This window comes from Salmo salar, chromosome ssa11 (genome assembly GCF_905237065.1).
Source record: "Salmo salar chromosome ssa11, Ssal_v3.1, whole genome shotgun sequence".
Taxonomy (NCBI): Eukaryota; Metazoa; Chordata; class Actinopteri; order Salmoniformes; family Salmonidae; genus Salmo; species Salmo salar.
In genome coordinates this window covers 15,740,355-15,755,168 of record NC_059452.1, presented here as the reverse complement: position 1 = coordinate 15,755,168, position 14,814 = coordinate 15,740,355, and the positions used below count along the sequence as shown (strand labels likewise).

Below are 14,814 nucleotides of genomic sequence, written 5' to 3'. Positions count from 1 at the left end.
GTCTATATAAGGTCCCACAGTTGACAGTGCATGTCAGAGCTCCGAGACAGGATTGTGTCAAGGCACAAATCTGGGGAAGGGTACCAAAAACAATTCTGCAGCATTGAAGGTCCCCAAGGGCACAATGGCCTCCATCATTCTTAAATGGAAGAAGTTTGGAACCACCAACACTCTTCCTAGAGCTGGCCACCCGGCCAAACTGAGCAATCGGGGGAGAAGGGCCTTGGTCAGGGAGCTGACCAAGAACCCGATGGTCACTCTGACAGAGCTTCAGAGTTCCTCTGTGGAGATGGGAGAACTTTCCAAAAAGACAACCATCTCTGCAGCACTCACCAATAAGGCCATTTTGGTAGAGTGGCCAGACGGAAGCCACTCCTCAGTGAAAGGCACATGACAGCCTGCTTGGAGGCACCTAAAGGACTATCAGACAATGAGAAACAAGACTCTCCGGTCTGATGAAACCAAGATTTAACTATTTTGCCTGAATGCCAAGTGTCACGTCTGGAGGAAACCTGGCACCATCTCTACGGTGAAGCATGGTGGTGGCAGTATTATGCTGGGATGTTTTTCAGCGGCAGGGACTGGGAGACTAGTCAGGATCAAGGTAAAGATGAACGGTGCAAAGTACATAGAGACCCTTGATGAAAACCTGCTCAGGACCTCAGACTGGGGAAACCCTAAGCACACAGCCAAGACAAGAGGAGCGACTTCGGGACAAGTCCTTGAGTGGCCCAGCCAGAGACCGGACTTGAACCCGATCTCTGGAGAGACCTGAAAATAGATGTGCAGCGATGCTCCCCATCCAAACTGACAGAGATTGAGAGGATCTGCAGAGGAGAATGGGAAAAACTCCCCAAATACAAGTGTGCCAAGCTTGTAGCGTCATACCCAAGAAGACTCAAGTGAGTAAAGGTGAGTAAAGGGTCTGAAAACCAAATGAACTGTTGTTGTTTTTTCTCTCTTTCTCTCTCTCGGTTCTCTGACATTTAACTCTCTCTTTCAATCTCATTTGTGTCCCAGCTTGGATGCCCATGCATACGCCACAAGAGGTCTCTTCACAATCCCCAAGTCCAGAACAGACTACGGGAGGCACACAGTACTACATAGAGCCATGACTACATGGAACTCTATTCCACATCAAGTAACTGACGCAAGCAGTAAAATTAGATTTAAAAAACTGTTTAAAAAACACCTTATGGAACAGCGTGAACTGTGAAGCAACACAAACATAGGCGCGCACACACACACACACACACACACACACACACACACTATACATACACATGGATTTAGTGCTGTAGATATGTGGTAGTGGTGGAGTAGGGGCCTGAGGGCACACAGTATGTTGTGAAATATGTGAATGTTTTGAAATGTTTTTAAAATTGTATAAACTGCCTTAATTTCGCTGGACCCCAAGAAGAGTAGCTGCTGCTTTGGCAGCAGCTAATGGGGATCCATAATAAATACAAATGGAGGTTGGATAAGAAGTATGGGTCTGGAAAGTTACTAAGTGAGGGAAAAGGCAATCACTTGGTTGCGGTCACTGATTGGATGTGGATTAGTGAGGAACGGGGGGCGAGGTCAGGTCAGATGAAGGAAGAAGGAACTGTTTTATTACACACATCACTTAACTTCCTGCCCAGCAACAAAGATGTATTGGCTGTCTAAATGTACAGGGAGGAGGCTCAGCCTAATAGGAGAGTATAAATACTTGTGCTGGTGGAATCAGGTCTTAGTCTTTTCAGCTGTTGGACCCATTGGGTGAATAAACTTGGTTTGAGCTTTCACTAGTTGCCCGTTAGTTTTTCACTCTGTTTGTCAGAACCTAACAGTATGTGTGTGAATGTGTATCCACTCAGGATAGCCATGCTGCTCTGTGCCACCTAGACCAACAGCTGGTCCATTACTGCCACCTCTAGCTCCACCACATCAATAATGGATTAACTTCTGTAAAATGCAAATGGTGCTTTTTCTAAATTTAATCATACTGAGTCCCTCTCATGCACAGACGACAGGCCGGCTGCTGTGTAGGTAGCGAATAATGAGCCCCTACCCAGACACATGAGGACAGGCCGGCTGCTGTGGAGGTGCCAAATTATGAGCCCTTACCAAAATACATGATCTCCCAATTACATCCTCATCAAAAACACAAAATAAGCAGATACAGCTGTTAGTTTAGGCTCCTCTTCCACTGGGTAATGTCTGAGTCTGTGTTTGTATCAAGGGGGTTCTAGTGAGGGTGGCGCAGTAAACACAAGATGTCTCACGACAGGTGTTATATCTAAAGGAATTGCAAATCTGTGTGTATTTGTGTAAGGTGAACGTTACAAAATATTTGCTATGTAAAAGAGTTGGCTGTTTGAATGCATGAAATGTCCTGTGTGTTCCAGTGGCCCTAAAAAGCAGCCTTATTGTGCATTAGTGGCAAGTTGGCATGCTCTCACTTCATAAACCGGTGGTTGCTTTTCCGACACCCATCCCCCTCTCTCCATTCAGAGCAATTCATATGAGATGACCAGAGAGGAGAAACCCACTGCCAGCCAAGCCAAGCTGCTCTGAGCTACTGCAGATTCCCAGGGTTGTCATGGTTTTTAGAGCTTGATTCAAGCAGCTTACTATTTATCAGATTACTCTTTTTAGAAGAATAAATCACTCACTCACTCAGTCATTCAGGGACATATGGAATGCTTTAGGTTTCACAGAACTCAATGCTGAACTGACAGAAGTCACATATTGCAAAACTGAAGGTGTTCTGGCAGAGTGTTTGTGTTTGTGTGTGTTGCTGAGAATGATTAACAAGGCTGCATTGCACTGCTTCCCTTTCCATACAAGCTTTGTAATGTAACTGGTGTGCCATCTCTGAGAGGGGCCACGTAATAACAACATATATCTCGCAGTGATACAGTGCCGTCAGAAAGTATTCACACCCCTTGACTTGTTCCACATTTTGTTACAGCCTGAATTCAAAATGGATTAAATAGATTTTCTTCACACCCTTCTACACACTATACCCCATAATGACTAATTAAAAACATGTTTTAACAACTTTTTGTATTGAAAATGAAATACAGAAATGTCAATTTACATAAGTACACCTCTGAATTAATACATGTTAGAATTACCTTTGGCAGCGATTACAACTGTGAGTCTTTGTGGGTAAGTCTCTAAGAGCTTTGCACACCTGGATTGTACAATATTTGCACATTATTCTTTTTAAAATTCTTCAACCTCTCAAGTTGGTTGTTGATCATTGCTAGACATCAAGTCTTTCCATATATTTTCATGCTAATTTAAGTCAAAACTGTAACTAGACCACTCAGGAACGTTCAATGTCATCTTGGTAAGCAAATCCAGTGTATATTTGGCCTTATGTTTTAAGTTATTAACCTGCTGAAAGGTGAATTTGTCTCCCAGTGTCTGTTGGAAAGCAGACTGAACCAAATTTTTCTCTAGGATTTTGCCTGTGCTTAGCTCTATTCTGTTATTTTTTTATCCTCAAAAACTGCCTAGTTCTTACGGAAGACAAGCATACCCATAACATGATGCAGCCACCACTGTGCTTGAAAATCTGAAGAGTTGTACTAAGTGATGTGTTGTGTTGAATTTTCCCCAAACATAATGCTTTGTATTCAGGACATAATGTTAATTTCTTTGCCATATGTTTTGCAGTTTTACTTTAGTGCCTTGTTGCAAACAGGATGCATGTTTTGGAATATGTTTTATTCTGTACAGGCTTCCTTCTTTTCACTCTGTCATTTAGGTGAGTATTGTGGAGTAACTACAATGTTGTTGATCCATCCTCAGTTTTCTCCAATCACAGCCACCAATCACAGCCATCAAACTATAACTCTTTTAAAATCACCATTAGCCTCATGGTGAAATCCAACTGAGTTAGGAAGGACGCCTGTATCTTTGTAGTGACTGGGTGTATTGATACACCATCCAAAGTGTAATTAATAACATCACCATGCTCAAAGGGATATTTAATCCATTCTAAATTCAGGCTGTAACACAACAAAATGTGGAAAAAGGCAAGGGGTGTGAATAATTTCTGAATGCACTGTACTTACAGCCTATCACTGAGTAAGTGGGAGGCTTCCAATTGTCAGTGAGATATATGTCTATAGTAGAGCCTATAGAAATCAATTCAGCCTGTATCAGTTCAAATAGCAATTGCTTTTCATGTATGAGGACAGAGATCAAAGCTTTGCTTTACACCACACTCTATTAGAAAACCTCAATAAGGGAACCAAATAATGCAGCTAGCTGGTGGTTGTATCTTTCCTAACAGTTAAAAGGTTGTGGGCCCGATTGAAAAAAACAGAGGAAAAAAATATCAACTTCATTTGCTGATTGTGAAGAATGTACTGTTTGTCCCCAGATAACCATGAAGTTACGTGACAATATTCATGATTTAGTTTAATAACATACCCCTATGAATATTCACTTGTACGCACTTACTTGAACTTACGTGTAGGCACTTACATGAACTGAAAAGCCCATTTGTACAGTAAAGACAGTTATCAGGTTTGCAATTTTGTCAGGGAAAAGATGAAAACCATTTCCCTTTTAAATCGTCTCTTCATGGCCCTTAGTAATAGTTAAAGAGTTTACTTAGATTCATGACCAACTATAACTTGACTGCAGGGGGTTTAGAGAATAGCATTTAAGCAGCATTACGATAATTTATATTATTCATGAGTTTTAGGGTGACACATTATCCATGTCCTCATTTAACTATAATTAGAAAGCAAACACGCATACACACGCATTTCAGCCCGTTTAGAACTTACATTGGAGTCGAGCAGGTCTATGCTGTCCAGGCTCTTGCTGCGGTGAATGCGGCCCTTGATCCTGCGGAGGGAGGGCTTGCCCTGGGTCATGGGCAGCGAGAGTGTGGAGGTGGCAAACATTACACTGCATCCTCCTATAGCACCAGAACCACACATAGCACCTGCACGAGCAGCGGCACGAGCAGCTGCAGCATCTTCTGCAGCTGCTTCTGCTGAATCCTGAGCTTCCGTAATGGCAGCGGACGAAGCCGCGGTGCCTATCCCCGTGGCACCTATCCCTGACAATCCATCTGTGGGAGTCACCCTGGAACACAGAGGGAGACAGAGGGACAGAGACACCACATTAGTGTTCACATACAGTACGTACATACACAATCACAACCACACCACACACTTTCAGAACGGATGGACAAAGCTCAATGCTAGCAGCACAGGATATGAGGTAAGAGATAGCAGATACCCAGCTGAATACAGAAAAGATCAAAACGATTTTTCCCTTTTCTCTTCATTTCTTTAAAGGACACCCTGTTGGGTTGAGTAGCATTCAAGGCAAGTGTGCAAAATTGGGTGTAATGTCATGTGACCCCCGGGGGACTGAGGTATGGAGCATCCTTCCTACTCCTCCATTATTCAGCCAGAGCTAGGCTCTAACATGCACCGCCACACTCTCCCTCTGAAGAGAACCGCTAGCTGAACAGAACTGCCAGGGCCCCAGGCCACACTCATCCCCCCACAGACCCCCAGCCTGCGGGAATCCAGATGCTGGAGAGGATAGGGGCTTCTGGAGGCTGTTCTGTCACAGTGGATAATTTATGCGGCTGCTGCTGCTTGGGGGAAAACTATAACCTTTATACTCATATCCGGTCCCACTGTCAAACAGCCTAAAACTGCTATAGCCCTCCGAGTTCAGGAATCAAACAGGCGATGTGAAAGCTGTGAGGAGGCGAGAGAGGAAGTGGTATAACTCTGTGTCAAAGATTGTAGGGAAATCATGATTAAGCTCCTAAAGGTTTGTAATTGGCTCTGTAAACATTATTTGAAATGGCTCCAACTACAGCTGCAGCAGCAGCAGCACTAGAGCTCTGGGTATAGAGTGATTTAGTGACATTACTGCAATACAATAGTGCTGACTACCTAGCCCTCCCTTCTGCAAGCTGATTACTTATTCAAGTAATGTCACGGCATGTATGGTAAGCACTTTCGACCTGCAGAAAGTTAGACCTTAGGGCTGCACCGATACACATCTCCTTTGCTTTTATGAGCAGCAGTAAATGGTATGGATCGTGAAATGGGTCTATTGAGAGGTGATTCTATAAAGACAACAAGACAGGGTCGAATCTTCTGTTGTTACCGTTTATTCACAATGCAACAAAGCTCCTCACAAGAACAAACATTCTTTACTTTGAATTCAAAGAAAACAATGAGCATCAAACAGAGCATAAGACCACTGCTGCATGTCTATAAGTGCCTTGTATATGTTGGTACCACTGACTGTGTCTCAACAGCTTCAGAAGAGATGCAAGAAAACAGAGAATAGCACAGAGACCAGTTTTGTCTCTGTTGATTCGTGATAGGGCCGTACACATGCTGATGTATTCACTGGCACTGAAGTTACTGGCTCCCGAAACCAAAAACCTCTAGGACAAGCCTGGGGACTGCCTCCCCTCAGTGCCCTGCCTGGCATCACATTCACTGCTCTGGCCCCGTGATGATGGCTGATGGGCAGCAGCCCTGATGTAGAGGTTGGAAGCTGCCTGGGCTTCTCTCCCATGACCTCTTCACTCCCCCACTACTGACCATCCCAACCCACGCACACCAGGGATTTACTCTCAAAGCTACCAGAGTGCTCACTCACTCATTCACTCACTCACTCACTCACTCACTCACTCACTCACTCACTCACTCACTCACTCACTCACTCACTCACTCACTCACACACACACACACACACTGCATTCAATCTGGAGGAGCATCTGACAACCACAATCCCAGAGTCTTACTGTACATAACAGCTATGAAGAGGGGATTCCATTCATTAAGCCGAGTGGCAGCTTAGAAAATCCTGTGGGGTTCTGGAGTAGATTTCTAAGAATGAAAGACTTGCATTCAGATGGATGGCATGGCCCTGTAGCTGTGCTCTCTCTCTGCTCTGATACAGGCTATGGATGGAGCACCGGTCATGGTACAGTACCTCTGGGTCAACTGGCCCATACAGAGGGACCATGCAGAAGCTCTATGTGGTACACTCTACTAACCCATCTACATGAAACTAGTTAGAATGTCATCTCGGACATATTTTGTATTTTAGCTGATTAGCAACTTTTCAATTACTTACTACTTTTTAGCTACTTTGCATCTACTTAGCATGTTAGCTAACCCTTCCCCTAACCCTAACCTTAACCCTTTTAGCTAACCCTTTAACCTAACTCCTAAACTTAACCCTAACCCCTAACCCTAACCCCTAGCCTAACTAACATTAGCCAGCTAGCTAATGTTAGCCACTTAGCTAGAATTTGTAACATATCATACGTTTTGGAAATACTAAATATATATTTGCGAATTGTAATTTGTAACATATCATACTAAATGGAGTGTCTCGGATTTCCATACAAAATAATACGGAATGCTTTTACTGGGTAGTGAATACATAACATTACGACATACCAGAGCTTTCGCCCCTAAACATCTATTATGGATAGTCTCTGATTCAGCATTGACACATTGTAAAAGACATGCATAGAGTTATATCATCACTGCAATAGTGCTAATGGTTTTTGAAATGCGGCAGTTTAAGTCCACTGTCCTCACCATGCGGTTCACATCATACCCAGCATGTCCGTTCACTCAAATAGGACAGTAGGTATTTTGGAAGCACTGGTACATTAGTAGTCATAATAATGACGACCTATACGTCTTTGATGCCAGATACACATTATAAGCTAATCAGTGTTGACAAGGTGAACTAATTATCCAAAACAATATGGATGATTAGATTTGACATGATTCTGTAAGTGGACATTAGAAAAGCTAAATGCCTATTTTACATAATCAACATGGCGTATCTGGGTAGTCAGTGAAAAGTGATACCTGACAGCAGTGCTATAAGTCCTTGACATTGGAACACAGGAAGTAAAACAAATGTGCTGTGGGGCTGAATGGTACAGAGCAACATAGCATCACATCTAGCACACTGACTGATACATACACCTTACAGCACAAGTGTCAAACTCATTCCAAGGAAGGCCGAGTATCTGTGGGTTTTCGCTGCTCCCTTGTACTTGATTGATGAATTAAGGTCACTAATTAGTAAGGAACTAGTGCTTAAAGATGCACTATGCAGAAATAGCTCCACCATTTCATGGTTGCTAAAATTCTAAAAAGTTTGCCTAATTTCAGTTTATGTGACAAAACAAGCAAGTGTAGTGTAGAGAATCATTGTTCCATCTAAACCACTGTGAAATATATTTTCCATAACCAAGAATATTGTATTTTCAGCTGTTTGAAGCTGGTGTACAAAACCGAAAGTAAAAGACGCAAAAACTAAAGTTCCGAACAGGAATCATAGAAATAGCACACACATAACCCATCTACAGCTTTTTAGACTTGCGTCAATGACAATGACATATCTATAACTCACATTTCTATGTGAATTTGGTCGGTTCGCCCCAAAAAGTGACATATTGCAACTTTAAGCAAGGGACGCATAGAAATAGAGCGCATAGAACATATCTACCTCTTCTTAGACATGCTTGCAATGAGAATGACAGATCTATAACACACATTTCTATGTGAATTTGGTCAGTTCGCTCAAAAAGTTACATATTGCAGCTTCAATTGAAAGGAAAAAACTAAAACGCGCAGACACAGCCCTCCGTGGATCGAGATTGACACCATTCAACTATCAACTCCCTGTTCAGAGAGTCTATGCATGGAGTGTCAGAAAGTTTGGGCTTTGTAGGACAAGCTTACTTCAGCATACAGCTCAAAGCACAATAGTTCTGTTGGACTTTTTTTATGCTATTCAACCTTGAATTTGTGTATTTATTTATTTAACCTTGATTTAAGTTAAGAACAAATCATTATTTACCCCGGCCAAACCCTAACCCGGACGACGCTAGGCCAATTGTGCGCTGCCCTATGGGACTCCCAATCACGGGTTGTGATACAGCCTGGAATCGAATCAGGGTCTGTAGTGACGCCTCTAGCACTGTGATGCAGCGCCTTAGACCGCTGCGCCACTCGGGAGACCCAATGCTTAAGAGTTACGATCAAAGCTAGCTTGCTGTATAGCCATTGTGTCTAAATCCAATGGAAAGGACTAGGGCCTTCAGCATTACAATGTTCAAGTACCTCTGAAGTATTTAGTTATGACTGTTCCTCACACAGTGTGCACGCTGCAGAACAATCGTCTGCACTTAACCAAGACAACAAAGGCCAGAGCATGAGTCTGATACCTCTGTCTCAGGCTTTTCTGTTGGAGGAGAAAGAAAGAACACAGCAGACACAACAATAACTGTATCTGGGCAATTACAGAAACTCACTGCACTGCACAGAGAAGGCCTATGTTTCATCCTGTGAGCCTGAGAGGGACTGAGAGAGACTGAAGGACGGTACGGTCAGCACGCGGCCTACTATAGGCTCTCCTGGCTAAGCCTGGCCGGACATGACATCCCCTGAGCTCCACCACTACAACACATTACTCATCCACTACAGGCTTCATCCCTCCTGGAGCGTGGGATGACTAGAGAGGCATTTTACTGCATCCCATTTGCATCCCTGAGATTACCAACGTCATGATGCGTAAAAAAATCATATGAAAGGGCCACAACAAAGAAAAGCATATTAAACCAAGTAGACATCCTTGGAAAAGATAATTGGGGAGAAAAAAACAGCGGGCGTTATTTAGACTCATGAGGCGCATGAGGTGACCAGGAGAAAGGCCGGCAGGCAGGTGGGATCAGAGGGATCGCCACCCTGATTAGGTAGGCTAGACTCTGACAGATGGATAGGCAGATTAGGCATTTAGACCTGTATCTAACATGACAGGCCAACGGTCACATCCGAACACTAAGTGACCCCCGTGGAGAGGCACATAAAGACTCACCATCAACACAGCACACTACAGCCACACGCGACCCACCTCCCAAACACCCCTCATCTTTCCTGATCACTTCTCCACGTGTAGTAGATCCTTATTATTAGACAGGGTGAAACACTTACAGTAAAAGCACAGCTTGGCATTATGTCTGGTAATGGAGTGTAAAGTGTACTAACCCAAGTCCAGGTTGACACTAGGCTCTGACTAACCGTGTGTAAATGTAATGTAAGGGTAATAATTGAACAGTAGGGCAGGAACATCTGCTCAGCATCTGGGTGATGGGGGAATCTGTCAATGGACTGCACTGAGGTGAGGACAAAGTCTTCCTTAACCCTAACCTGCAAGGTGAAAGCCACAGGGCATCTCACTGAGTGTGAGCTAACTCAAGTGAATACATCACGAGTCTAGGAAGTATGACAAGGTGACTCAACTACCCTACTTTTTCTGTTTCTTTATAGTAAGAAAAGAGAAAGAAACAGAAAAAGTAGGGTAGTTGAGTCACCTTGTCATACTTCCTAGACTCGTGATGTATTCACTTGAGAAAGCTGGATGTAGTTCCTAAAAGAGAAATATAAAAAGCCCAATGTAGAGGACATTACCAAGTTCATATGAGAAAGGGACATGTGGTTAGCTAGTTTGTCATGTCCTCCGGTGTTTGTGGTCCAGTGACTGATTCCATCTTGTCAGCCTCCTGTGAGTCTTCATGACAGGAATGAGTCATTCTGGCCGGGAGCATCTTTCTGACTCACAGTCATGCTTCTCCATGTCTGTATCGTCCTGGAGGGGATACATGTCTGATAGGTCTTGTTGTCATTGCTCCTCCAGTCCGGCTTTTTAAGGAGCAATGATCGCAGTTACATTACCATGAGGTCACGAAGGCCCCGAACACGGGCTCTGTGCTTGCTGAATTAATGCACAGATGGTCTGTGTGTGAAGGGAAAACTACTGTTTTTGGGCATCAACTACACAAATTCAGTGAATGTATTAATCTGATGAATGAATGAGAGAGAGAGAGAGAGAGAGAGAGAGAGAGAGAGAGAGAGAGAGAGAGGGAGGGGCAGGGGGGAGAAAAAGACAGTGACAGGGAGATCAGAATCATGTCAGGTGATGTGTGTCAGGTCTCTAGACCGTGTGCACCTACGTTGTAAACTTTCATTCATAGGCTAGGTTGTAGCAACCTCATGATGGGAATAGGGAAAATGTGAGTATCATGTAGTTGCCTAAACCTATGCAATGTTACATTGAACTGGGTGAATGGAATATGAACGACAGTCATCCAATATGCTGTAATAGAAATAAGGCCATGGTAATAGGAAAATAAATCATCCTCCGTCATCTTAAACGGCACTGACAGCCACTGATGTACACTGAGTATTCCAAACATTAGGAATACCTTCCTAACATTGAGTTGCCCTTCCTAACATTGAGTTGCCCCCCCCCCTCCCCTTATGCCCTCAGAACAGCTTAAATTCATCGGGACATGGACTCTACAAGGTGTCGAAAGTGTTCCACAGGGATGCTGGCCCATGTTGACTGCAATGCTTCCCACAGTTGTGTCAAGTTGGCTGGATGTCCTTTGGGTGGTGGACCATTCTTGATACACACGAGAAACTGTTGAGTGTGAAAAACCCAGCAGCATTGCAGTTCTTGGCACAAACCGGTGAGTCTGGCACCTACTACCATAAGCCCGTTCAAAGGCTCTTAAATATTTTGCTTTGCCTATTCACCCTCTGAATGGCACACATACACAATCCATGTCTCAACTGTCTCAAGGCTGAACATGTGTCCTCCCCTTCATCTAAACTGATGAAGTGGATTTAACAAGTGATATCGTTAAGGGATCATATACTTCACCAAGATTCACCCGGTCAGTCTATGTCATGAAAAGAGCAGGTGTCCTTAATGTTTTGCACACTCAGTGTATATTAACAGCCATCCTCCTATCCTTTTTAATGTGGTCAGTGTTGGCTACACCCTGCTGTGTATGATAAGCCCACTTACAACCGTCTTAAATGATGCCTGATTCAAATTCTCCCCCATGAGGTAAAGGCACTGTATGGGGGTGGGGATGGGGGCAGCCACAAGTCAATAAACCCAATTTAATCTGTTCCCTTTAGTGCCATAAAACAGCTGAGAGGAGATTACAACCATTCTGGCCAATGACTCAATATGAAACAACAGGAAGTTAGCCTAGCAGGGGCTAGCTGGCTTCTGCTTGGGGCAGTCCATCAGGCAATATCGTAATCTCGTTTTAATGGGTATCCCCCTCCCCCCACCATGGGATGGGATGACCCTGAGACCGACCGCACAGCACGGCCTCTCTTAAGGGAGCAGTGTCAAAAAAATAACCTCAGTGCTTGCTGCTGCTCTCTCAACACTAGTGACAGCATTCACACAAAGAAAGGAGGAGCACATTCTAGAATAGAAAACATTCTTCCCACTCCCAATTTGAGGCTTTTTGACTGCTGATCTGGAATCTTCTTCACACTCAGAAATGGAATGTTTTCATAAACATCCCCCAGAATTAGCTCTGCTAGATCGGATACAATAAACCAATAAACCACTGTTTGTTTGTCATCGAAGACGAATACCACTGAATTTGGCCGGATTATGTCACATGCTTAACGTCATTTGTGTTGATTACAGATGAGGAAACAGTGCACATGCGATCTGACGGAAGAAAGAAATATCAACCAATCCCTTTCATTGATTCCCTACTAGAATTATTGATTTTCTTATTTACTCTGATTTATTTACTTTGATTTTCTTTATTTATCCTGCAGCAGTAAGGGTTTGATTTCACGATAAGGTGGTTACTAAGACACTAAGTTAAAGGGTTTAAGGAGAACAGCCAAACACAGGCAGTTGACACGGCTTTGTCCTGGTCTTACCGTGACTACTGCAGTAGAATACAGAACCACTCTATATTTCCATAGGTTGAACTGAACTAAACCACTGAGGTATCAGGTAAAGTGAATATAGTATGGCGGTCACATCTGGATGGACGAATCGTGTTCTGTGTAATGGGTGGATGGTAAATGAGATTATACGTCAATCTGGTTATCAACAGACAGGTGGGAAGGCTGAGATGTGGACACACACCACAGAGAGCGTGATGATTAGATACACCCATCAACAGGAAATCCTTCCAATGATATAGCTTACCATGCACCAGTAATTCCTGTTTTACACTGGTATTGAACAATAACTCATAACAGAAGGAGATTATGTTTCATGCTACATATTTTCATGCTGTTCATTTGAATTAGATGCAGAGAGCAAAAAAATAAGTCAGAAATAATTATTCCGTTTTCACAGGGTAGTATTACCATTTCTAACAAGGGGGTAATAATGACATGATGAGAAAGGAAGTGGACTGTGTGAAAGGCAAATGTACTGGAATTTGAAATGCCACAAAGACAGGGACAAAATCGAGTCCACACAGTATTCATCAGACTAAAATATAATGTATCTCACATATTTTGACACATTGTGTCTAGATAACAATGCCTTTATTACTCCGTTTCACCTGGTCTTTCATCTTTTCTGGATCATTCTAGATCATCACAGTAAATGTGTGATTTCTTCATCTGAGAGGGATGTTCCACCACTAGTTCTCCAAAAAAACAGAGGCACAGATACAACTGGAATGTAGTGGAATTAAAATCCCCCTGCCCAATATAAACATATAGGGAGAGACACAACCATGTACATCTTTATGCCTGAAAAACCCACAGGCAGATTACAACCATGTACTACTGGCATACTATCACCCTGCCCAAATAACCGAAATAATACAACCAAGTAGGCATTCATCTCCCTGCCTGAAATACATACATGACAGATACAACCATGTATCGGCATCGGCTAACAATCCCCCTGCCCAGAAAACACAAATACAACCATATACCGGCATACAATCTTCCTCCCTGCCCACTACCACAGTCGTGGCAACATTGAGCACAAAGAGGGAGGCTGAGCTGACTTCCGCAAACAGCTGCTGCTCACCCTAACTAAGCATGTCACAAAGAGAGACTCCCACTCTCCTTGACAACAAAGCTAACAAGATAATTGTGTAGCCGGTGCAGAAGCACAATGGCTGTGTGGTTCCTCTCTCTGTCTTCCTATCCGCTGTCATTAGGTAAGAGTGATAAGGTAGACTGTAGATACGCTACGCTATACTCCTCTCCTCAGCATCACCCCGGTTCCCCGCACGGTGAAATCCATACTCACCACATCTGTCTCTTAGGAGGGATGCAATTGTCTCTGTTGATGGCAGTCACCCCCATAGCCATCTGCATCACCGTTATGTATTTCTGGTACTTCATGTTGTCCACCACTACTAGGAATCCACACCACAAACCAGTTTATGGAAAACATGTAATTTCTATTCGCTGGCATCCGCCTGCACCGCGTCTTCCTTGTTCAGCATCAGAACGCCATTTCCAGCGCTGAAGGACTGACAGGGAAAACAGTCCCCACGGAGCTCAACAAAAGGTACCATGCCGCTGCAACCCATGTCTGCAATGACACCCTAATCTCATTAGTGCTCAAGAATAGATGGCTAATCCATTCAATGTTAGTCAGGACCACAACATTGTTCTGTTGTTCGCCCTAGCGGCACTTTTCTTTGGAAAAAAACTCTAGCGAAATGCTGCAGCGGCACCCAAATGTCCGTGTGTGAGGTAGGAGAGAGTGTGCTGTGCGTGTGTTTAACGAGAGAGAGAGCAGGGGAGAAAGGGAGAGGGAGGGAAAGTGGGTGCATGTGGAGAGCTGAGAGGGGTTCTTGTCCAATGAATTCATCTTGGTATTTCATTTGGGTGCATGAGATAGTTTTTTTGATTTCTCAGAGCAAACCTATGGTTCATAATTAAACCCTACAAAAAAGGGCTGTATAAAAACTTGATTAATGGGCTGATCCAG

General features: G+C 43.6%; 1 protein-coding gene across 15 annotated transcripts in view; it reads right to left on the bottom strand.

The window, feature by feature from the left end:
• Positions 1–14,583, bottom strand: part of LOC106562151 (tight junction protein ZO-1) — a 153,859-nt gene extending 139,276 nt beyond the window's left edge. For 14 of the 15 annotated variants that reach the window (XM_045689077.1, XM_045689083.1, XM_045689086.1 and 11 more), the window contains exons 1-2: positions 14,125–14,582; positions 4,794–5,097 (exon numbers count right to left, since the gene is read on the bottom strand). In XM_045689077.1, coding sequence (XP_045545033.1) covers positions 4,794–5,097; positions 14,125–14,219 — 399 coding nt within the window. In that variant the 5' untranslated portion in view covers positions 14,220–14,582. Of the gene's footprint in view, positions 1–4,793; positions 5,098–14,124 lie in introns of all 15 variants that reach the window. The other variant, XM_045689089.1, reaches the window with a different exon arrangement.
• Positions 14,584–14,814: the final 231 nt, after the last annotated feature.